This window comes from Ambystoma mexicanum, chromosome 1q (assembly GCF_040938575.1).
Source record: "Ambystoma mexicanum isolate Mex_15411 chromosome 1q, UKY_AmexF1_1, whole genome shotgun sequence".
NCBI lineage: Eukaryota > Metazoa > Chordata > Amphibia > Caudata > Ambystomatidae > Ambystoma > Ambystoma mexicanum.
In genome coordinates, this window is record NC_090922.1 from 77,219,723 (window position 1) to 77,244,242 (window position 24,520).

Sequence of the window (24,520 nt, forward strand, 5' to 3'; positions counted from 1 at the left end):
CGGCCAATCGCGTGTGGAACTTCCCGCACAACCCTGAAATACACGTTCCCCGCTTGGCGTTTGCTGTTTGCCAGCCCAGTGAACTGGTCCAGGGTTAGCGCAGCCCTTTGCGATGATTTAGCGATTTTGATGGCTTTTCCTTGTGCAAGGGCGTTGTTGGGGGTATTACTGGCGCTGCTGCAGGGTCGCTGCGATTCTCTGCGCCACGGCTGGTTTGGGAGCCTAAAATCCATGAATACGCTGTGCGCGGAAATCGGTTTTAGCGCACGTGCCTGGCGCAGACAATCGCACGCGGACACTCTGCGCCAGCCGCTTGCGACACTTTTCTGCGAAATTCTATGAATTACCCTCGTAGTCTTCAGAATCAAGGGGGTCGCTTGACTACTTCAGAAGGAAATATGATGTGGGGTAATGAATATGAATAATACTTGCCTTTCTTTCTGTCTTCCATCAAACCTTTAGAACTCCCTCCGCCCACACAATATAATGTGTTTGTAAATACATCTTACACACTATTTAAAACATCATTTTAAATTAATTTGTTTCCCTATTTTATTTATTCTTAAAAAAAGCAGAATGATTATGACTTAGTTTAGGTTTGTTTGCTGTTTGTAATTTTTCTTATGCAGTCTATACATTTAAATGGGTAGCACGCTGGGGCCAATTCACAAAAATAATTTGGCACAAGTAATGAGATGCATTAGTGCATCGCCTTTGCTTGTTCCCACGTGAATAAACCTAACCTCTTCTCATAATCTCTGAATCCGCTGGAAGGATAGCTCATGGGCAACGCGCTCCCCTTGGAAACAAGACGCAGCAGAGCAACACAGGATCCTTTCTTAGAATCCTCTGGGTATTAAGCACGTTATAAATAACCAACTATACAATTTCTATCAAAAACGGCAAGTGAGCTTTTTTTCTGCAGATGCCATCTGTAGATTCTATCACACAGTCAGAGTCCCACAGGGGGGATGAGTACACGAGGGAGCCTCCTTCGAAGGGAGTTAAAAATTCTTTAGAAATGTCACAGATCGCCATAGGAGTGGGAAGAGAACTGGAAAACTCACTGGAAGGCGTCCCTCTTCCTGGGTGGGTTTCCCCATGTGGTCACGGATCCCGGAAGGCCTTCAAAGCCCACAGTGTAGACAGGAATGTGTGCCAACTTCTTGGAAGGAATCTTCATCTGTGCAATTGTAGAAAAGGAAGAGAAAAAGAAGGTTTTTCCAACGTGAATAGCACTTTAGATTCAATAGTCTTGAGTACACCATTTTATCATGCACAGTAGAACTTAGGACCAAGTGCCAACACAACAGTTTACTGCCGGCCATGTCAATTGTGTGCGTCATAGCACATGCCTTAATACTACTTGCTAGAGTGGCACTAGAAAAAACATACTTTAAGGCACACACACAGGCAGCACATAACAGGCTGGGGTTTCTACTAGCATGCCCCTTCATGCTTGACATGCTAGCACACTGAAGGTCTCCCACGTACCACAATGGTATGTGCCTGGATGGCTTATGCTTATAGCCTTCCTCTAGACATACACATTCATCCCATGTGCCAGCAGGGACTGAGGGAGGTCTACTTCATTGTGTACACACCAATAGTATGTGCCCGATTGAGAACTGGAGAACTGGAGAATTCTGTTTTGTGGCATACACATCAGTCGTAAACACAAGGCTGGGATTTAGAGAAGCCTATCTTCTTTCATACACATGCATGTCAATGGCATGCAAAGGCATGCCTTATGGTAGGAGGTAAGACTTTACAATACAACTGTAGGATCTCTGTAGCACTGTAACCAGCCTGACCTTGTCACATCTCCAAAAAAAGACATTCTGAGTAATACTCACCTTGACACCGCAAGCACTGCACACTGACCTATAGAGAGAGGGCCGCAAAGATGGGAAAGAGAACAAAACATTTACACCAAGGAAGCCGAGGGAGGAACAGAAGTTGGATACACAAAGCAGGGTATTTAACTGACGCGATCTTCTGAAAATCAATGAGTAACATAAATATCTTGATAATACCAGTCCTACACTTCAAGTTTACATGATGTATAGCAGCTAATGTCATATGCCCAGTGCAGGGAATTGCACACAGTATTACTTCACTCATTGCTGACACATCTTCCAAGGCTATTCTTTCTACCATACACATCAATCACCCACAGTGAGTCATTGCTCGCATGCAGCATGCATTATTATTCCTCAAGGACCCACTGCTCATAGACTATACACAGACCCACAACGCAGTACATGGCTGCTCTCACAATGAAAATACGTTGTGTCCTCGCTCACAGCCTCATCGCAATGACGTATGCATGTTAGTCATCCTTCCAAGGATTCCACATAAGTAGACACATCAAAGGAGGTGTGCGTTGGGGTTGGCATTTCCTGTTGGGTCTTGTTCTATAAGCATGAACCCTATCTTCACATTGTCTGCGTTTTTCCTCAAACCTTGAACCTGTTTTTCGTGGTAAGTATACATCCTCAGTGTGTCACTGCAGTTGGCCTTTTTTACACTTGGAGGACCCCATCCTCTCTTTAATCCTGGACCTCATGGATCTTGCCCAAAGACAGTGGAATTTCTGCTTACCTTTTACAAAAGAGACATGTTGCTGGCCAGGAAAACAATGGAAACTTCACCCGACAGCAGCAGCAGATCTGAAGGATACAAAGGGGAATAGTTAGACATCCATGATAAAGATTTCTAAGGCATTGGCCTTTTCTTCCCTCTGCACATGTCTTGGCACTGGAATTCTTATGGGGCCCATTGTACTCTGCCATGCCAGCCCCCTCTCCCTCTCAGGTTGCACAAGTACCTGCAGGAGACCCCGGGATGACCAAAATGGTGAGCCCGCGGACAAGGTTGGTGCTTAGAAAGTTGAACATTTCTCGCTTAGATGCCAGAAGAGGAATTAACTTGCACACAGTCTTGTCTTGCTGTGGCCTTCTAAGATGTAGATGCAATGTGAGATAAAATCATGCATGTCTTTTCATGACTAGTTGGAACGGAAGATCGCTCTATAAGGCATGGACAGGCCATCCGAATGTAACAGAAGAAGCTCATAAATAGCCTGTCAGTCATTGGACACGATCCAGAGATGAATGATCTAGAGACGAGTAAGCCCACCAATGGACTGCACATAGCCAGAGAAGAGGTATTCGGACATATGGAGCAAGCGTGCCTTTTTCAGGTTCTCAGGTTGCTGTTTGGCTGCTTGAACTTCTCATTCCTCTGGCTTTGCTGGAGTGTACTCTGGGAAGTCGTGCAATTTAACACATCCTCTAAAAGCCTGAGACTTTCACTCTAAAAAACATGCTCTCCCCTTATCATGCACTGGATTAGACTATGGAAGCAGCCAGAGATGCTCGTCCCTCTATATTGTTGGTGGACAGAAGTCTTTAGGTCTGGTCTTTTGCAGGGTGATAATGTTGGGCCAAGTGGTTAGCCATGTATGGACGGGTGCCCGTGTGTAGTCTGACTTCTTTTGAGTGGGTAGATTTAAAGCCCATGGATTATTGTGCAGATCAAGAGTGCAGGAACACACCATATTTGAAATTGCATGATGTAGTGGTATCATGCCTCTCTCCCACGTTAGTATTGTTTTTTCCGCTTTGCATCCACTTCAACGGGAACCCCAGCATATCTGCAAACTATTTGGTGACCCTGACTTGGTTTTTGGGAAGGAGGTCTTTTTAGACCTCACTCCCTGGCTTGACTCATTTCGTTGGAGGGCACAGGCTAGACTTTAAGGCTAACCAGTGCAGAGAGATCCTGACCCCATGTAATTCTATTATAGCAATAATACCTCCTTTAAGAGGAGTAGTGGAAGAACATCTTATCATCTTTTCGGAGTTTGGGAATTCTTACCACACTAAAGCTCGGACAGCTGCTGGAAGCGATGCCTTCATGTTTACCTTTTTGGAACCTGCCAACCAACTGAATCCCGTGATAGGCTCTGGGCAGCTTGCTGAAGCATATGTATTGTTTCTCTCTCTTGGTCATTTTATATGGCCTATGTGTTTTAATGGTTTCGGATTAATTAAGCAACTTCCTCTTTGCACCTTTGCAGGGAGTCATCTATATAAAGGTCTGGGGCCTAATATCTTAGAATGACACTCCTCAGCCGATGGTCTGTTCTGGAGGTGGGCGCTACTTGGACTGTTGTGTGCCTTCTCTGGACTTGCCCGTTTTTCTGGCAGGCAGAGAGAACTCTCAACACAACCCTGCCTATTTGCTCACCCCAACTGCATTGAAGAGAACTATTTTAAGTCTAAGCATATTCATTTGGGAAGGATACCAAGGTGGAAGGAGGCAATGGTGAGCATTCAGCTGGAAGGCAGGAGTCCTTGAGCATATTCAGATCATGTGGGAAGCCACACTGTTAACCAAGCATTGGCAATGCCAACCGTTCTGGCTTTTGTGTAGGCATGGGGAATGCATTTGCTAGGCACTGCCACAATGGTATTAACTGGCACTTTATGGTAGCAGCTGCAAAATGTACAAGCATCTGGATATATAATAGAAGTGCCTGGGAAATGCCTGATACTTATACCCAAGCCAAAACTATTGGCTTTACCAATGCCTGTTTTTAACAGGACGTCAGTGATGGACATGCATAGGGCTTATAAATCGAATGGCTGAAGGAAGACCTGGTTAAGACATTTTTATTAGACCAGTAGCGTGTTTACAGCTTCAATTAAAGTCCTTAACTCGCAGAAGACTGTTTTGAAAAAACACTGGCTGGCACTTTGAGCGCAAGGTTTGATGGTAAGCCTTGAAAAAGCTAGAGCAAAGAGATCCCAGGAGAATGTATTTTGGGTAGGGAGGGGTTGGAACTGGGCGGTAATGGCTATAGAGATTAGGATGCCACGGACACGCAATGGGTGGGTAAATAATCAAACACCTACAACTTTATGTCCTTCCTCATGTGCCATTTCTCCCTAGCTGTACTCCTTAATGCAAAAGCTTCGGCTAAAGCCCTACCTAATAGCCAAAACTAAAAATGGTTCCTCCTCACCCTTGGCCCTTCTTTTATCAAAGTGGTCATACCTGGTAGCCGGATGTCCACAGCTCTTGCTATGCCATTCTTTAGAGCAGTGATCACAGTTGAACCTAGACTTCCTCTGCCCTTACTGCCCCATCTTAAACCGTTCCGGGCTTTTATGGTGTTTTTTTTTATACCATCTGAAAAAACAATGGCTTCAGCTTTCCCGTTTACTGCTCAGTAAAGAAAGGCAGTGGAATGGGGTAAAGGTTGTGGGCAGAAGGTAGGGCAAGAATAAAAAAGGGGGTACCCCCTCTAAAATATGCCAGGTCTGTCATTGCAAAAACGTGTGCAATCATGTAGATTCTCTTAAATCTTGCATGTACAGGTGGCACAGAGCCTTCCATTAAAAAAAAGTGCCAACATGATTCACGTCTCACTGGTTCCAACACCTGTCAATCCTTACATCCCCCTGCCCTGTACCCCCCACGCTACAGTTAGCAGCACTAAAAGAATGCGCTGCTGCAGTTGACCAAGAAAAACACGCAGGGTATCATTTTGGAGAAAAAAAACGGCAATTGCATGTAGGGGACCACCCAGGCTTACACTTTGGGTCCCCTGCATGCAATTTTCAACACTCTCCAAGCGGAGTGTAAAAGCAATGAGTAAAGCAAGGAGAAATCCCCTTTACTCTTTACTTTTACTCTCCACTTTGAGAGAAAGAACCCCCCCCCCCCTTGCAAATACTCTTTGCAGGTAGTGTTTTAGGATGGATTTCAGTGGAATCCACCTGCTCATTGGCAAGTGGTAATGTGAGACTTATATTGCGCAAGACGAAGTGCTGTCCTGAGATGGAGGAGGAAAGCAAAGCAAAGATGGTGGCTGTAGTTTGCTACTCTCCTGAGCCTTAGAATGGGTCCAAAATGAGTTGGAGCGAACATGAAAGCGTAAAAGCAATTTTACGCTTTCAATTTCCACACCGCTCCTTTTAAAGGGACCACCACAGGCAGTACACATAAGCGCAGGCTTCCCCAGGCTCCAATTTAAGCAGAAGGGGTCTAGATGCTGTTCCAGGGAGATCTTGTCTCATTGATCACAGTCCGCACAGGTGAACGCTAGCTTTCCCTGAACGTGTCTCTTTGTCGCACTGCTCTGGGGGGCGAGATACTGTTCAGATTATTCAGATTAATGCTCACAAGTGACTCTCGGTCCTTACCTTCCCCTTCTTTAAACTGTTGTAAAGGTCTTTGTACTGGAGAAATTTCTCCATCTCCGCTTTCACCAGCACTTTGCGCACACTGATCACCTCCTCCACAGTCAAGGCCAGGCTCTCCACGGGGTGACTGAACTCCTGCTGCGGGCAGAATGACAAGGGGCGGACATTGTAAAAACAAGCTACTGGCACACAACAATCCCCCTCTAACTAGTACCACGGAGAAAGTCCTCTGTATCTGTCAGCCGGGGAAGTGGAGAATATGCTACTGGACGTAGGTTGCCTTGCCGCTACTTATGGGCATTTTACTACTGTTGCAGCAAGGTGGGTGATGCATGTGGGTGAGGCTCTGAAGTTAGGTGGCAGTTCTTCAGTGGGAAAGATGGAGTACATATAGACAGTGGCAGAGGCAGGCTTTGGTGCTCCTCGTGGAGCACTTGCAAATCCCATTACACTATTTCATGAGTAGTGGCAGGGCACATGAGGAGCCTAACGGAGCTGTGGAGGGGAGGCCTACCCTTTCCCTCCGCCCAACTACTCTCCCCACCGTGCCACTATCTGCAACACCCTCTGCAGTGGGATTTCACAACTGGAATGTGTCCCATCAAAGAAATGCACTGATTTGCTTTTCTCCACCAGCCAACCCTCATCATATCAATACTGTATTAGTATCACACATCTTGCGCCGCACACCCAAAAGCAGCGTTTCTTGCAGCAAGGCACAAATGTTAGACCCTTCCTTGCGTTTTTCTTCAAAAGGTCCCAGTGAGTTACGAACGAGCTAAAACAAAACCTCATGCATGCATATGTTCTCTCTGCCAGAGCCATCATACATGGGGGACAGCAGTGTAAGTCCTTGAAGTACCGGTACTCACCAGCCACAGATGCTTTGAAGGGCCCTCCATGGCAGAGTGTGAGTCCGTTTCAGCCCTTTCCTCCACCAGCGCGAGGTCACTTCGATCTGGATGGAACCCACTGGAGCTATATGATGGCTGGGGGTAACCCACAGAAGACGGGCCTAGAATGGACGGAAAAGTCAGACCGACAAGTCAATCATCCAGAATGGGCGAGAGCCAGAAAGCTACGCTCTGCCACAGCATTCTGTGTGGCCTCTCCTTCTCATTATCCTCAACATGCTCCTGCTGAAGTGGCCTGCTTTGCCTGAGAGCTGCACATTCAGATTCCTGTGAGTCGGCTCAACCCTTCAGCCTGATTAAGACATTGAGACACGTATGGCTGACTTTGGAAGCAGAAGTGCGTTCTTACATTGCTTTAAAACGACTGAAATAAGACAGCTTGCACTGTGTTCAAAAGTAGCTGCTTCTGTCAGCTCTAACCTACGTATTATAGTCATCTAGTTATCTCTCTTCATCGGCGAGAGTTGTGTTGTCAAGTGCCCATTTGCCAGCAATCGCCGACAGCACTGCGGCCAGAGGGAAAACACAAATATATTGAAAGGGGTAGGGTACTGTGATTTTGTTTTTGTTTTTAATGATTAACACAGGATCGAGAGCAGCAGCGACAGAGTTATCCCATGAGCAGTGTGACTGGCCTGGGATTTGGAGACGTGCGTTGTCATCACGTGTGTCCTGCAGGAATGTCGCTATCACACTGAGGGTGCATTGTCCATAAGGGGAGACTTGAGGGGACACAGATAGACGCTGTGGTACGTGCTGACAAATATTGCATTAGACACGAGGACCAGTCTGCAGATCTGCAATTGTGTTTGGTTGGTAGTATTGCCGATAGAAAATAACAATCGGATGTCAGCGCACACATTTAAACATTGCCTTGGTGCTGCAGAGAAGAAACCGATTTGTTGTTTAAATCTGAGCTTGACCCTTTCCAGGAAAGAAGGGCGTTTAGAGAGACAAAATGGTGTGTATTCTTGGCAAAATAACTACAAAGAAACAAAGTAATGTAATTGTACTACCATTGTAAACTGTCTCTCTTTAAAGTGTTGCAATGATAGTTTCTAAACATCACTTTCAGTATATATTGTAGTCATAATAAGAAAGTTACTTCTGATGCTTGTTAATCTGCTTAGAATCACATGCTGTGCATATAGTCTGACATCTAGTGGTCACTGCAGAGTATTTCATCTTGTCTTTTGAGAATCGAAAGGGGACGTCGACATGGGCCTGCCTGTAACACTATCCCTACGTGACGTGTAGTGTACCCAAAATCCCTCACGCGTTGAGGTCCCTCAGATTGTTTTTTTCCACCCAGCATGCTGTTGGCCTTATGGAGAGTTTGTCCTGAGAAATTGCTATTGTAATCTTCGACCTTTGGTCATATATTATTAAAGTTATTTAATATTATCCTACCATCCCTTTGCCGAAGACGGTTCCACAGACATTCAGCAGACAGTGTTCCGGTCGTCGCTGCCGACCACGTGGGCCTTCTGGCATGCCTACACAGTAGGCAAGTGGGGTCAGGGTAGACATTTCCTTTTCTGAGACTGCCTTTCCCTTTCCTCTCTCTTTGTTCTCTGGGTCTTTCCATCACTACTTATTTCCTCAGCTATGGAAAGGACTCCGTTTAGGTTTTGTCCTTCTTGTAAGGCCAAATTCCCTTGCAAGGATAAACATCGTAAATGTAATCAGTGTTTGCGCCTTAATCACGACGAGGCGGTTTGTTCGGCTTGTAAGCTCCTGCTCCTGAAAACTCTGAAGGAGCGCTGTGTTAAGCGGTGGGCGGCCCACGGAATGTTGCAGGCCGAGTCTAGCTGTCCCGCTGCCACAAAAGCTGATTGTGACGAGGGGCTGAGTGACGAACAAGCCTCCGAAAGCAGAGGCGATTGACCTCTTGGCGAAGCATTCTCGCTATGCGTCGTCTGTCCCCGGCCCCGCTAGGCAAGACTGTGGTCCTGTTATGGGAAATGTACACCCCAGCGACAAAGACACACACGTTTTACACACTAAAAAAACAACCCCAGGGACCTCTTCAATGAAGCAGTCAAAAATATCCAAAGCCCCAATGGCACACCGATAACTTTGGCCCTGTCCGCCGACCGCCAGGATCGGCAGCCCTCCCTGCAACCGCAAAAGCGTCTTGCAACTGGGCCCTCTAAATCAAAGAGTGCTGCCCCCAATATTGAGGAATCCCTCGAGACTCATTGAAAGAAAGCATCCACGGCCGTAAAAAGGCCCCGGTTACGCTGAAAGTAGTCGTGCAACCAGAGGCCCGAACTTTAGAACTTCCTGATTCTGAAGTGATTACCGAAAGCATCGCCAGGATCATTTCGGCTGATTCTCAGAAACAACAGTCCAAGGATTCATCAAAACCCAAGGACAAACACAGGGATTCGTTGAAATCCAAGGATAGGCCGAGGGATTTACCGGAACCTAAGGAAAGGCCCACACACAAACAGAAGGACACGCATCAACCGTCGGAACCACAAAAAGACTTTTCGGACGGCACTGGAGGGATTTCTTCGGCATTAAAGGAGAAATCTCGACGGTTGGCGACAGAAGATCCACTACAAGAGCCCTTTCCACCCCTGGACCGCTCTGGTTCATCTGTCTGGACCAGAGAGACATTTGAAGGATGCATGGACAGGCTAGAGAGGTTTGTAGAACTCTCTGAGAAGTCCACAACCTACTCAAGATGAGGAAGAAGAGGAATATATTTATGACCTCACTGAGGAGGAGGCTCAAGATGAAGATCCCTTTGCTGATTCCGAGGAGGTTCATTTGGTCCCCACTGAGGGTTGGGGAGTAGACCCAGACCCCATTGATCCTCGCCCTTGGCAGTCACCTAATCCAACACCGGAACCTGACGCCTTGTGCTTGGACTCCCCTCCAACCACCCCCAGTCGACAGGCCTCCCCGTCGACGATCAAATGGCTTTCAACGCCATATTGAGGAAAGCAGCGGAACATTTCCATATTGTTACCCAGGAAGCCGTTCCAGAAGCTGGTTTTGTGGAGGACATTTTAAAAGAAAAACCTCTTGCCAGCCAAGCTATTCCTCTATTAAATTCAATCAAGAAGCGATTGGCCCCTTCTTTATTAACACCTTCCCTTAATGGAGCAGTGAATCCTAGGGTAGAAAAACATTTTCGACCCTCCCCCTCTCAACCTCTCTATATCAGGGGTCATTCTACTCCAGATTCACTAGTAGTGCCAACTACCAGGAAAAGAGCAGGGGTTCCCCCATCTACTGGAGAGGCAACCGCTGACAAGGAGTTTAAAAGACTGAACGTTCTGGGGAAGAGGATAAGTGCAGCTGCGGCTTATTCCCCCCCGCATCGCAAATAATACAACCTTGTTGGCCAGCTATGCTGATGCACAAGGGGCCAAGCTAGAGGAGGGCCTTCAAGAAGCCCCTGAACCGCTGCAAGCCCATCTGCTCTCAACAGTGGCAGAGAGCAGGCAAGTTAACCAAAGTATGCTCAAAAATACTTTGGATGCAGCAGAGACAACCGGAAGGTCCTTTGTATCAGGGTACACTGCTGAAGAGGCATGCATGGCTAAAGAACGCTGGTTTCAAACCAGAGACCCAAGCTTCTCTTATAAATAAACCAGTGGAGGAAGCTCATTTATCCGGAAAAGCAGTGGATGAAGCCCTCGAAACTGCAAAGAAGGAGCATGACACCCTTAAGACTCTGGATCAGATCACCCAGAGACCTTCACAGAGAAGGGGGGGCGGGACTAGATGTTCCTTTTGTGGACAACGTTTCCCTCAAAATCAATATGGCTCAGGAAATAACTGGTCCTCTCCCCAAGAAACTAGCAGCTACACCAACCCATATCCCACAAGGGGGCAATGATGTGGTAAAGGAAGGTGCTGGAATTCTACCCCTCGAGGCTCCCGGGCCTCAGGCCAGAAATGACCCACATTTCTGGGTCCCCTCCCATGCATCCCCGGTCGGACCAGCTAACATCATTTCTTCAAGCATGGGAGGGAATAACTACAGACCAGTGGGTGCTGAAGACCGTTGCCCACGGGTACTGGATAGAATTGTGCCGGACCCCCCAGTTCAGACCGCCACAAGCAAGACGCCTTACATCAGAACATCTGCACATCCTGCTACAAGAAGTGAAGACCCTACAGGAAAAGGGCGCCATAGATGTACCTCTTCTACAGGTGAACAAGGGTATTTATTCAGTGTACTCCCTTGTACCCTAAAAGGATCTCACCATGGACCCTGTACTAGATTTGCGCCCAGCGAACAAAGTTGTAAAGCCCAAAGGTTTTGTATGGTCTCTCTGCAAGAGGTGATTCAGGGGGATTATATGGCAACATTGGACATGAAAGATGCATACTTTCATATTTCAATGTTGCTGGTGCACAGAAAATAAATCAGATTCATGATACAAGACAAGCACTATCAGTTCGAAGTACTATCCTTCGGCATAGCCTCTGTACCAAGGGTATTTAGAAAGGTACTGGCAGTGGCAGCAGCACACCTGCGCAGGCGATCCATCCCGGTTTATCCTTACTTCGACGACTGGCTCATAACAAGGGACTCCTACGAAACATGTCTGTCAAATGCCCAAAGAACAATAGATCTTTTATTAAGCCTGGGATTCTCCATCAACTAGAAGAAATCCAGCCTAAACCCCAGTCTGGTCAAGCAGTTCCTATGGGCTCTAATTCGAACAAAGGACGGCCTGGTCTTCCCCTCGAACGTGAGGGTCCAAAACATGCTGTTTCAAATCCCTCAATATGTAGCGAGTCGGGAGGTGACAGTACGCAAAGCTATGCAACTGTTGGGAATGATGGCGTCATGCATTTATTTGGTTCCTCACGTGCGCATGCGTCCAATGCAGGAGTGGCTAAACAGCCAGTGGTGTCAGGCCAGCGGACAATGGGACGACCTAGTGGTTTTCTCACCAGCCTTCGTTCTCTCGCTACGGTGGTGGAGGAAGAATCTCTGGAAGGGGAAATGCTTCACCACCCCCGCAGTGGAGGCCACTCTAACTACAGACACATCTCTCACAGGATGGGGAGCTCACCTGCTTCAACAGACAGCGCACAGAGTTTGGTCGTCGGGCATAGCATCCAACCACATAAACCTGTTGGAACTGTGGGCAGTATTCAAAGCAGTAAAAGCTTTTCAGGCACAACTGCAGGGAAAGATGGTCCTGATCCTCTCAGACAGCACCACAGCCATGTACTATTTGAACAAGCAAGGCGGCACTCACTCTCCAGGGCTGTCCAAACTGTCTGTAGAACATCTGGAAGTGGGCTCTCAAACACAACATGTTCCTGTTGTCGCAACATGTTCCAGGGGAACTCAATCTTCTGGCAGACGTACTCAGCAGAGATTTCCCACTACCCTTGGAGTATGAATGGCGATTACATGTAGACATTGTCTACGTTTTCGCAGAATGGGGTTTCCCAGTGATCAACCTGTTCGCAACTCTGGAGAATGCTCAATGCCAAGATTACGCCTCAAGGTACCCCCAGAACTGTTCCAAGGGGAACAGACTCTGGATAGCATGGTCAGGGAAATTTGTTTACGCTTTCCCCCCCCCCCGACTCCCCTACTCAACAAGATAGTGCACAAGATGCACCAGGAACCAGTCACAATGATATTGGTGGCCCCCATGTGGGCCCGCAAACCCTGGTTCGCTCATCTGATAGGGACATCTCTATCTCCTCCAATGAAACTGCCTTGCCCATACAACATGTTGTCGCAAGACAAAGGGGAGACACTTCACCCATGCCCGCAAACACTGAATTTAGCAGCCTGGCTCCTGAGGTCATAGTGTTCGGCACCTGCAACTCCCTCAGAGATGTATGGACATACTCAGAGAGGCAAGGAAACCTAAAACATGATATTGCTATTCCAGTAAGTGGAAGCGTTTTGTCATCTGGTGCAATTCTAAGAGCATCAACCCCATTAACTGCTCTCCCACCCATATTATTCTGTACCTGACTCATTTACTTGATACAGGCCTGGTTTTTAACTCTCTAAAAGTTCACTTATCTGCTCTTTCAGCCTACACTACATCTCAACAAAAGGTGTTGTGGTGGAAGATATCAGTTATTAAGGCTTTCATGGAGGGAGTAAAAGAATTCACCCTCCCATTTCTAACCCAGCTCCCGGATGGGACCTAAACATGGTGTTGACTAGACTTATGGGGTCTCCCTTCAAGCCCATGCATAAAGCAAGTCTCAAAGATCTCGCCTATAAAACTGCCTTTTTAATATCCATTACTTCCATTAGAAGAGTCTGTGAACTACAAGCGCTCTCAGTTCTAGACTCCTGTGTTACAGTTCACAGAGATAAGGTGGTTCTGCGCACTCACCATAGGTTTGCGCCTAAATTCATTTCAAAGTTCCATGTGAACCAATCCATAAAACTACCAATGTTCTTTCATAACCTCTCACCTCTCAAACATGGGAGAAAGAAGCCTGCACACACTGGATGTACGCAGAGCAGTCACGTTTTACATGGAAAGAACTCGACCACTAAGAAAGACAAATAATTATTTCGTTTCAGTGGCAGCAGTTAGAGAAGGAGACCCTGTCTCCAAATATACTATCTTAAGGTGGATTGTCAAATGCATCACACTCTGTACACACCTTTACAAAACACTATTGCCTAGACACTCATTCTAGGTCTGATTCTCAGGTGGGACCAGCAATACTAAGACATCTTTTCACTACTGTTCCTTCTCATAACCCACCTCCAACTTCGGGTACTGCTCGCTAGTCTATGCAAAATGTGATTGTAAACAGATTAACAAGCATCAGAAGACATGCATTACTTACCGTAAAAGCATTTATGATGAGTGTATCTACTTAGATTCACATGCTTACACCCTTCCTCCCCGCTCGGATGGAAGAAACATAGACGTATAACTATTGAATACTATTTAGATCTTTCAAGATGGCGCCGACTGCATCTAACATTCGAGCAGCCGACGCGAGAGACTACAGAGCAGAACAGTGAGTTTCATCTTACTCTAAAACACTCGCGTATGCGAGGAGTGCTTTATAATGAGCACGGTTTCTTCGTGAGAATGCAGTGCGACTAAGCGGCACGTGTTCGTATTGTAATTAAATACTCGCGAAGGCGAGATTCATCTTCAATATATGTTTGTGCATGAATTAGATATAACGGCATAGTGTGATTTTACATTTTTAACACCTGTGAAGGTGAGGTCTATTTTTTGGTAAAGGATACGAGTATACCATGAAATGTAAATTTATACTTTGTTAGTCATACAATGGCGAGGTCGGTTCTTGTTGTGAAAGAAAGGCGCAATGCAGGTTGGAAAATTCGTGAAAGCGCAACTAGATGTTGCTATGTAAGAACCTATAATGGCCTTCCCACAATCCCACTAATACAGGTCATTTTTAATTTTTGTGTTTACAGAATTTCGACTTTGGGATTTGTCCCTATAACTGTTTCAGACAATGTTCCTATGGACCTTTTTGCTACTGGGTAAGCCCCAGGCATGTACCTTATTTGAATTACAGCACTATACTCAGTGATTCGTCTTTGTAGTAACCGGAACTAATGGGCTTTTCTTTTTCTTTTTTCCGTTTCCCCCTTTTTTTCGTTTTTTCGTTTTTTGAAACAATTGTATTTTGTTTTTCTTTTGATTATTAATTGAACACGATATGACTATGGTTGATATGATGACTTTGTTTTTGAATATTCTCAACCCACTCAATCCTCCCTTTCACCAACCCCTGTTTCTCTGTCGAATAACAATGTGCTATATGTTTTGTGACAAATCAATGTATATACAATGTGTGCAATTGAATCATGCATGTGCCTATTATATTGTGTGTTTTATGAACAAAATTGTTTTTTGGGTTTGTATAATGAATGTAGCCCTGATTTGATAAAGGCTCGTGGGAGCCGAAACGCGTTATCGAGTAGAGGGCTCGCACATTAGATTGTGCAAACAGATTGTGCCATTAAACAATCCAACTCTACACTGGCGCTGAGTCCTGGAGTTTTTTCATCTTTTCTGTTATTTGTGTGGACGGTATGGGCTTAGTATCCGTCCAAATCCAGTGATCTGCGACTATTTGGATGACAACAATATCCTAACTAATGCTTTTTCAATAATTAATTTACATAAGGGATTGGAAGGAGTCACCTGCTGGAGCAACTTCAAACCAAATAAGCCCCATTTTTCTTGTAGACGTATAACTACTTTCTCTCTTTTCTGTACTCACTCACGTTAGTCATAGGCTCCCTCACGGCAGAAAAAATACAATCTGAGGGACCTCGACGCGGGAGGGATTTTGGATACACTACACGTCACGTAGGTATAGTGTTTACAGGCACGCCCATGTCGACGTCCCCTTTCGATTCTCGAAAGACCAGATGCAATACTGCGCGGTGACCACTGGATGTCGGACTATATGCACAGCATGAGAATCCAAGCAGATACAATAATCAGAAATGCTTTTACGGTAAGAATTGTAACGACGGGAAGTCTTTATTGGTTTAAAATAAATAATCACACTGAGCCTGTAAGTAGGTGTTATATCTGTTTCAGAAACAACTTTTATTAAAACTCTAATTTTCTTTCTTTCTTTTAGGCAAAAGGATACGTTTTCTTCAGCCGAATTGCCAGTAGCCGTTTCACACACCGGACTGTCTCTTCCAGGTAAGTCTTTATTCAGTTTTTTTCCTGTTAAAGTCTCTCTTAATAGTCTCTGTTCTGTTAAACTTTCTTTCCTTGCTCTTTACTTCCTTTAAAATATATTTCTCAGAGTTCGTTATCTTTCTTACTGAAATCTCTTCTTGAACTTTAATCTTGTTAAAGTCTCTTTTAATAGTCTGTTCTGTTAAACTTTCTTTCCTTGCTCTTTACTTCCTTTAAAATACATTTCTCAATTAATAGTCATAAACTCTTTCAGTGTGTACTCTCAACTTTCCTATTTGTTTTTTTTCACCAACTAGCAGACTGTCTCTTTAAGCTCCAGCTCTCGTCTTCCATGCTTTCTTTCATTCACACTGTCAGGGAAATTCACTTTATACTTCCTCGATCATTCTGTACATTCATCCTCTTTCTCCTTTTCGGTACACATACCTTCTGCTCGCTGTCAGTTTCAGGTTCCAGTTAATCCAGAATCAGGTCCGTTCTAATCGCCTGCATCTGCTTTCTTCTGCACATCGACAAAGCCCCGGCTCTTTTCCCTCTCTTACAGCTGACAGCCGTTCGTTGTCAACAAAATCAGCTGCAGCTTAGCTCCATCTCTGTTCGATCGCAGAGCCAATGTCAGTGGCTTCACTTCAGCGTCTCGGCCCCCTCACCTTCAGCGACGGCTTTCGTAGCTCGGAGTCTGTCAGCGACTGTCCACAATCAGCTGCTCCTCTCTCCGCCTTTCAGCCACGGACGAAACCTAATGGCCCCTCCTTCGTTGTCATCTACTAACACCTTCCGCTTCAATACATAACTCGGAATTATAAAGTCCAAAACTTAGCGACTATCGATCGCTTACTTAAAACTGTTAACTTGTAGTAAAAAGCGCAACGGCGCCCTGTGTTAATTTTATATTTCGTTTTTTCAGCTCCTTCTCTGACAGACTTCTTAATATGCCCATTCGTAACCCGCACCAGCCTGCTCCAGCCCCTCGGTCTCCTAGCAACCATAGGAAAAGAAAAGAGGTGTATTCAGTGACATGGAGGACAATGATTGGTTCCCAGAGCTGTCCATAAAACCTTCAGCTGTAAGTTGAAATGTAACCCTTCAGGGAGCGGATTAAACTAGTATTGACAGAGCCAGTCTCTGATATTCTATCAGGTCTGTTTAATACAGAGGATTTATCACACACACCCCCTTCTAGGCCCTTACGCTCGGGAAGGGTGGTGTTGCAAGACAAAAAATCGGCTTGCGCCATCAACTTCCCAGGTATATGTACTGTCTTGAACATGAAAGGTTGAAGGGAAAGAAACCATCTTAGAACTCTAGGGTTGGTATCTTTGTTTCTAGCTAACCACACTAGCAGAGCATGGTCAGTTACCAGAGTGAACTCTCTACCTAACAGATAATATCGCAAAGCTTCCATGGCCCACTTTACAGCCAAGCATTTCTTCTCAATGGTGGTATAATGTAATTTGTGAGGAAGTAACTTCCTCCTGATGAAAACAATAGACCTCTCAGCTTCCCCCTGATTCTGGAACAACACAGCCCCAAGTCCTGTTCCGGATGCATCGGTATGTAAAAAAAATGGGGCTGAGAAGTCGGGACAATGAAGAATTGTCTTCTCCGAAAGGGCAGTCTTTAAACTGTTGAAAGCCTTCTCTGTTTCCGGGGTATACCACTCCTTTTTTTTTTGATGCAGAGACCTTTAATAGGTTGGTTAAAGGGGTAGCCAATGTCAAAAAGTGTGGTATAAACCGCCTGTAATACCCTACGAAACCCAGGAAAGCTCTAACTTGTCTGGCATTTACCAGAAATTGCAATTTCTCAATAGCTTCCAAATTTTCCTTCTGGGGTTTAATAATGCCCTGTCCGACAAAATACCCCAAATATCGAGTATAAAAATTGGCCAGGAATGTTTTTCTTGGATTTATACGCAGCCCAGATTTTTGTAAGAGTTGAAAAACAGAATCCAAATGTAACAAGTGTTCATTCCAAGTCTGACTAAATACAATGATATCATCAAGGTAGGCTCCTACATAATTCTCATGTCCTTTAAGGATGTAATTCATAAATCTTTGAAAGGTTGCCGGAGCCCCATGTAAGCCAAAAGGCAAAACGGTGAATTGGAATAAACCGGCAGGTGTGGCAAATGCTGTTTTCTCCTTGTCTGGAGGATAGAGGGGTATTTGCCAATAACCTTTTGTTAAATCAATAGTCGTTAAAAACCTGGCCTTACCTAGTTTGTCCAGTAAATCATCTATTCTGGGCATAGGATAGGCATCGAATTTTGAAATGTCATTCAGTTTTCTGAAATCTAGGCAGAAACGAGCTGTACCATCTGGTTTGGGAACCAACACTATAGGAGATGACCATTCACTACAGGAATGTTCTATCACGCCCAACTCTAACATCTCCTTTATCTCCTGATTAATTGTTTCCCTTCTGGTCTCTGGTATTCTATAAGGTCTAATCCTAACAATTTCCCCAGGTTGGGTCTTAACGTGATGGTAAGTTAAATTTGTTCTTCCTGGTAGTGTAGAAAATATCTCTGAATAATTACTGATCATTTTCAAGATTTCTGCTTTCTGAACATTGGACAAATCTGGATTTAGATTTAAGGCCTCCAACCCTGCCTCTTCTTTTAACCGGGGAAACTGTTCCATACTTATATCATTAGTATTTATCATTGTTACATTGGTTATAGGTTCTATCCATGTTTTAAGTAAATTCACATGGGTTTGAGTTGGCAATCTCCGGTTGTTTTGCCTCACCTTATACGTCAAAGGGCCCAGGACTTCTTCAATGACATATGGTCCCCTCCAGGCTGCCAACATTTTATTTTCTGAGGTTGGTAGTAGAACTAATACCCAATCTCCCTCCTTAAATGACCTCAACTGAGAGTTTCGGTTGTAATAATGTTCTTGTCTAACCTGACTTTGTAACAGGTTTTCTTTTAGGATTTTCTGGAGGGTTTCCACCCTTTCACGAAGTTGGTAAGCATATTCGGTTAAGGAAATCTCTTGTCCAGGATCTTCCTCCCAGCTCTCCTTTAAGATGTCAAGTAATGTTCTCACTGGTCTACCGAACATTAGTTCAAACGGAGAAAACCCAGTTGAAGACTGGGGTGTATTGCGTAGTGAGAGTAATATCCAGGGTAAGATCCGATCCCAACTTCTGTCTTCTGGACTTATTGACTTACGCAACATCTGTTTTATAGTCTGATTATACCTCTCAACGAGTCCATCGGTCTGGGGATGATAAACAGCCGTTTTCAAATGTTGGATCTTCAAGATCTTATAGACTTGCTCCATGACAGCTGACATAAAATTAGTTCCCCGATTTGTGACAATTTCTTTTGGAATTCCTACTCGGCTGATAAAGGGTATTAACACATCACAGATATTTTGAGCACTAGTAGACTTAAGAGGAAAGGCTTCTGGATATCTGGTTGCGTAATCAACGATTGCGAGAATGTATTTGTGACCCCTAGAAGATGGATCTAGGGGCCCAATGATAACTAAACCTATCTTATTAAAAGGTTCTAAGACAATTGGCATTGGTTGCAGAGGAGCTTTCTTAACATTCACTCTATTTTTCTTTTGACATTCGGGACAGGCCTGACAAAATCTGGTTATTTGAGCGTACAGTCCCGGCCAATAAAATCTTCCCAAGATTTTCTGTATGGTTTTATCAGTGCCCAAATGTCGTTCACCCAATTGTACGTGGGCCACTTCCATAACGGTCTGATAATATTTGCTACGAACTAATAATTGTTTTACTGTAGTTCCGGTCTTGTCCTGGCTGACTCGATGATAAAGTCCTTTTTCCTTAGTAAAATAAGTTCCTTTTCCTGTTATGCTGTCTTTAACACTCTATCTGACATTCGCCAGCATGGGATCTAACTCTTGGGCCATGCGAAAGCTGTCACCACTTTCATCAATTCTCAAATCAACGGCTATAGGACACACATTTCTTTCCCCCCACTCTTTCTTCAATTTCCTTATTGTCGCTCTTGTTTTCTTCTCTTTAGGTAATGTTACAGGTATCTCCTGTTGGTAAAAAGGAGCATTTGTTAACCAACTCTCTTCTACTTTCTTTACTATCTTTGCAAAATGAGGGACATCTGAACCAATAAGGAGTGGCTCTGGCAATACTGGCATCACAGCAGCCCTGACTTTCATTTGTTCTCCCGCCACCTTTAAATTGATCTCTTTGGTAGGATAAGATTTCACATCTCCGTGAACACAACGTATAGGAATTTTCCTACTCGAGTTCCCCACCTTGCCCACAAGTTTGGTACTTACTACCGTCTGCAAACTGCCGGTGTCTATCATGGCACCTCAGCCTCATATGTCTAGGTATGAGGAGACCTTGTAACTATTGTTGCTTCCTGATCGTCTCCTTCTTTTGGTACTTCCATATTCCCCACATCCATTGGTTCCACCTTAATGGTGGTGGACACAATCTAGCCAAGTGTCCCCACACTCAAAACACTGTATTCCATTAGGTATTAGTGCTGGAGCTCGGATCCCTGCTGGACTTTCACTGTTAGGTCTCGTTCTGCCAGGCTCCCACTCTGATTTCCGTAGCATTGAGTTAGGCCATCGGTTGGTGTTTGGGTTCTTGGCGGGAGGAGTAGGATTAGTCAGATTGTTAGAAAACCTTGAGTTGGTTAGATACGTTATAGCCCGATTCTGTCCCGCTTTATGATATGCAGAGGCGATGTTCACTGCCTCTATAAAAAAGTCGGTGATGTTGACGAACCCAGCGTTGCATGGGGATGGGGAGTGCTTCAATGAATTGCTCCATAACAATTTTCTCGGTTATTTCTGGTATGGGGATGTTGGTAGTCTGTAACCATTTCTCTCTTAGTTCTTTAACTCTATAGAAAAGTTGTCGAGGTGTCTCTTCGGTTTGCAGCTTGACCTCACGGAACTTTAATCTATAGGCCTCCTCATCGTGTCCCAAACGTTCCAGCATCACTCTCTTCATATCCATATAACTTGTCTCTCTCGTTGGATTGGCGGCCTGGTAAGCACTTTGCATCTCACCAGTCATGAGTGTGGCTATATAATGACACCGACTTTCATTAGGCCATTGGGCATTCCTCGCCACTCTTTCAAAGTTTACGGAAAAATGAGCGGGGTCTTCTCCCGTAGAATATTTTTGGAGCACTGAGGCGGGCACTTGTGAGTGTCTCCGAAGAGTAGTAGCTTCCACCAATTGAGCTTGTTGAAGTTGGATAGCTTGTTGGAAAGCTTGTCTGTCAGCCTGTGCTTGTTGGTTCTGTATTTGCAAGGCTTGTTGGAGAAGTTGTTGGCCTTCACTCAGTGTTTTAATGAGTTCCTCCATGGTGTTCTAAATCAAATTGTAACGACGGGAAGTCTTTATTGGTTTAAAATAAATAATCACACTGAGCCTGTAAGTAGGAGTTATATCTGTTTCAGAAACAACTTTTATTAAAACTCTAATTTTCTTTCTTTCTTTTAGGCAAAAGGATAAGTTTTCTTCAGCCGAATTGCCAGTAGCCGTTTTCTTGAACTTTATTCTTGTTAAAGTCTTTCTTAATAGTCTCTGTTCTGTTAAACTTTCTTTCCTTGCTCTTTACTTCCTTTAAAATACATTTCTCAATTTATAGTCATAAACTCTTTCAGTGCGTACTCTCAACTTTCCTATTTGTTTTTTTTCACCAACTAGCAGACTGTCTCTTTAAGCTCCAGCTCTCGTCTTCCATGCTTTCTTTCATTCACACTGTCAGGGAAATTCACTTTATACTTCCTCGATCATTCTGTACATTCATCCTCTTTCTCCTTTTCGGTACACATACCTTCTGCTCGCTGTCAGTTTCAGGTTCCAGTTAATCCGGAATCAGGTCAGTTCTAATCGCCTGCATCCGCTCTCTTCTGCACATCGACAAAGCCCCGGCTCTTCTCCTTCTCTTACAGCTGACGGCCATTCGTTGTCAACAAAATCAGCTGCAGCGTAGCTCCGCCTCTGTTCGATCGCAGAGCCAATGTCAGTGGCTTCGCTTCAGCGTCTCGGCCCCCTCACCTTCAGCGACGGCTCGCGTAGCTCGGAGTCCGTCGCGGCTGTCCAAAAACAGCTGTTCCTCTCTCCGCCTTTCAGCCGCGGACAAAACCTAACGGCCCCTCCTTCGTTGTCATCTACTAACACCTTCTGCTTCAATACATAACTTGGAATTATAAAGTCCAAAACTTAGCGACTATCGATCGCTTACTTAAAACTTTTAACTTGTAGTAAAAAGCGCAACGGTGCCCTGTGTTAACTTTATATTTCGTTTTCCAGCTCCTTCTCTGACAGACTTCTTAATATGCCCATTTGTAACTGTCACCAGCCTGCTCCAGCCCCTCGGTCTCCTAGCAACCATAGGAAAACAAAAGAGGTGTATTCAGTGACATGGAGGACAATGATTGGTTCCCAGAGCTGTCCATAAAACCTTCAGCTGTAAATTGAAATTTAACCCTTCAGGGAGCGGATTAAACTAGTATTGACAGAGCCAGTCTCTGATATTCTATCAGGTCTGTTTAATACAGAGGATTTATCACAGTAATGCCTGTCATATGTCTTACTGAGCAAAGCATGATATCAAAACCTAGAAAAACTGAATACATTATTTTGATATATAAGTTGTCCTGCAGTCCATCTGAGAAGCAATTTATCTTGGAGGTGTACCACACAGGCCGCCCTTGTTGCCTTGAAAAAGACCCTTCTTTAGGTCGAAACACATGTTAGCTGTTTCTCCAGAATGTTCGATTTTCCTTTATTTTGTGTTAAATGTGCCACTTCAATTTTGTACGCTAGCATGGCCCTGATGCTCTTCAAAATAGAACAATTGGAACATTCATGTTTTATGGTTTAATAAACCATATTTTTGTATCTATCATACCCCTTCCATGTGCATAGTTGGCTTGGGTATTTGGGTATTAGGTACAGTTCCTTGGGGCCTTAAGGGTGTGGGCCCCCACCTAGGCATGTGCAGCAAGTGCTACGTGATTTAATTTCTATTATTGTACACCCAGTGCAGGTGATTTGTTTGTGAAACCTGCATTGTGTGTCGGAGGTACCTGGGGCTCTCCCGCATTGATAGTCAAGGCGGGAACAATCGTTTGCAGCCGTGGTTCTGTCCTTGGCTCCTAAAACAAAGCAGAGCCAATGAAGTCAGCACAACCGGTGAGTTGGGGAGACCGGTCTACGTTGAATTGAATTGATATTTTTTTCTATCGCGCTCATACACAAGTGTTTCAGAGCGCGACAAGGCAAGGGAGGGGAACAGGAGACAACAAAACAACGATCTTACTAGGCCCAGTGACATTGAGAACCCGCAAGTGAATGGGGGACGGAGAGGGGAAAAGTGAAAGGAAGGGGGAGAAGTGGAAAGTGCAGAGCAAAAGGAGAACAGAAATAAATAATAAATAAATACATAAATAATAAAAGCGAAATAATAATAAATAAATTATTAAATAATAAAAGCAGCAAAACTGGTAGTGCAGCCGGCAAGTGTTGAGTTTAAGGCAGCAGACAGGGTAGGTCAGATAAGTGCAGGAAGAAAAAGGGGGGCAGACTTTATGGGTTCAGATACAGACCCCAGTGCAAGGGGTGGCCCAGAGGCAGTGCGGGAGGGTGAGCAGGAACCAAGGCCAGGAGGACAGAGGGTGGCCAGGTGCAAGGTGCCAAGAGAGAACAGATCAGCAGGGGGGAGGGGGTGCCAAGGCAGAAGCAAAGAGGAAGGTCTTGAGGTGCTTCCGGGACCGGAGATGGTTCTCCTCAAGTTTTAGAGTGGCAGGGAGGCTGTTCCAGAGGGAGGCCCCAGCCGAAGACCGAGATCTACCCCCAGTTTGTTTCTTTGAAAAACGACTGACCCAGAGGGAGTTAGAGGTAGAGGAGCGAAGAGCTCGAGAGGGGAGGTATTTGCGGCGGGATAGCTGAAGGTATTTTGGACCCAGGTCACAAAAAGCCTTGTGGACAATGCAGAAGGTTTTGAATTTAATCCTTGCATCCACTGGGAGCCAATGGCGAGATTTCAGAGCTGGAGAGATACGATCCCAGGGCTTGAGGCCAAGGACAAGTCTTGCAGTCCTGTTCTGGTTTAGTTGCAGACGGCGGAGAGTAGAGGCAGGTAGATTTAGAAAGAAGCTGTTACAATAGTCCAACCTAGAGAGAACCAGAGCTTGGGAGACAGTGAGCTTCTGGGGGAAGGAGAGGAAAGGCAGAGTACCTCTGAGGAGGTGCAGTAGGAAGTTTGACTTTTTAGAGACATCAGAGATGTGGGCGGAGAAGGAAAGTGTGGAATCAAAGATGACCCAAAGGTTCTTAGCCCCGCAGGTGGGGGTAGGAGGAGGGCCAAGGGAGGCCCACCAGAGTGTGAAGGGAAAGGATGGAGAAGGTGTGCTGATGAGGAGGATCTCAGTCTTGCTGGTATCCAAAGATCATTGGCGGAACACCAATCTTGAATGGCAGTAAGGCAATCAGAGATGACAGAGGGAGAGGAATTGGCCGAGGGCAGCCTGAAAATGAGTTGAGTGTCGTCAGCGTATCACTGGAAATTTGAGCAGAAAATGGCAATGCAGTGGGCGAGAGTTGCCAGGTATTGGTTAAAAAGCCAGAGCAAGAGGTTAGACCCCTGGAGAACACTGCAGGTAGAGAAGGAGATAGATGATTGGAAGGACCCCAGTATGATCTGAGAGGGTCGATCAGAGAGGAAAGAGGTCAGCCAGGCCAG

At 45.1% G+C, this 24,520-nt stretch overlaps 1 protein-coding gene across 3 annotated transcripts in view; it reads right to left on the reverse strand.

The window, feature by feature from the left end:
- SPIRE2 (spire type actin nucleation factor 2) overlaps positions 1-24,520 on the reverse strand; it is a 468,191-nt gene that overhangs the window by 41,599 nt on the left and 402,072 nt on the right. For 2 of the 3 annotated variants that reach the window (XM_069635566.1, XM_069635564.1), the window contains 5 exons: positions 7,088-7,230; positions 6,216-6,353; positions 2,605-2,672; positions 1,857-1,884; positions 1,068-1,183 (listed from right to left, as the gene is read on the reverse strand). In XM_069635566.1, the coding sequence (XP_069491667.1) occupies positions 1,068-1,183; positions 1,857-1,884; positions 2,605-2,672; positions 6,216-6,353; positions 7,088-7,230 (493 nt within the window). The remainder of the gene's footprint in view (positions 1-1,067; positions 1,184-1,856; positions 1,885-2,604; positions 2,673-6,215; positions 6,354-7,087; positions 7,231-24,520) is intronic. The other variant, XM_069635565.1, reaches the window with a different exon arrangement.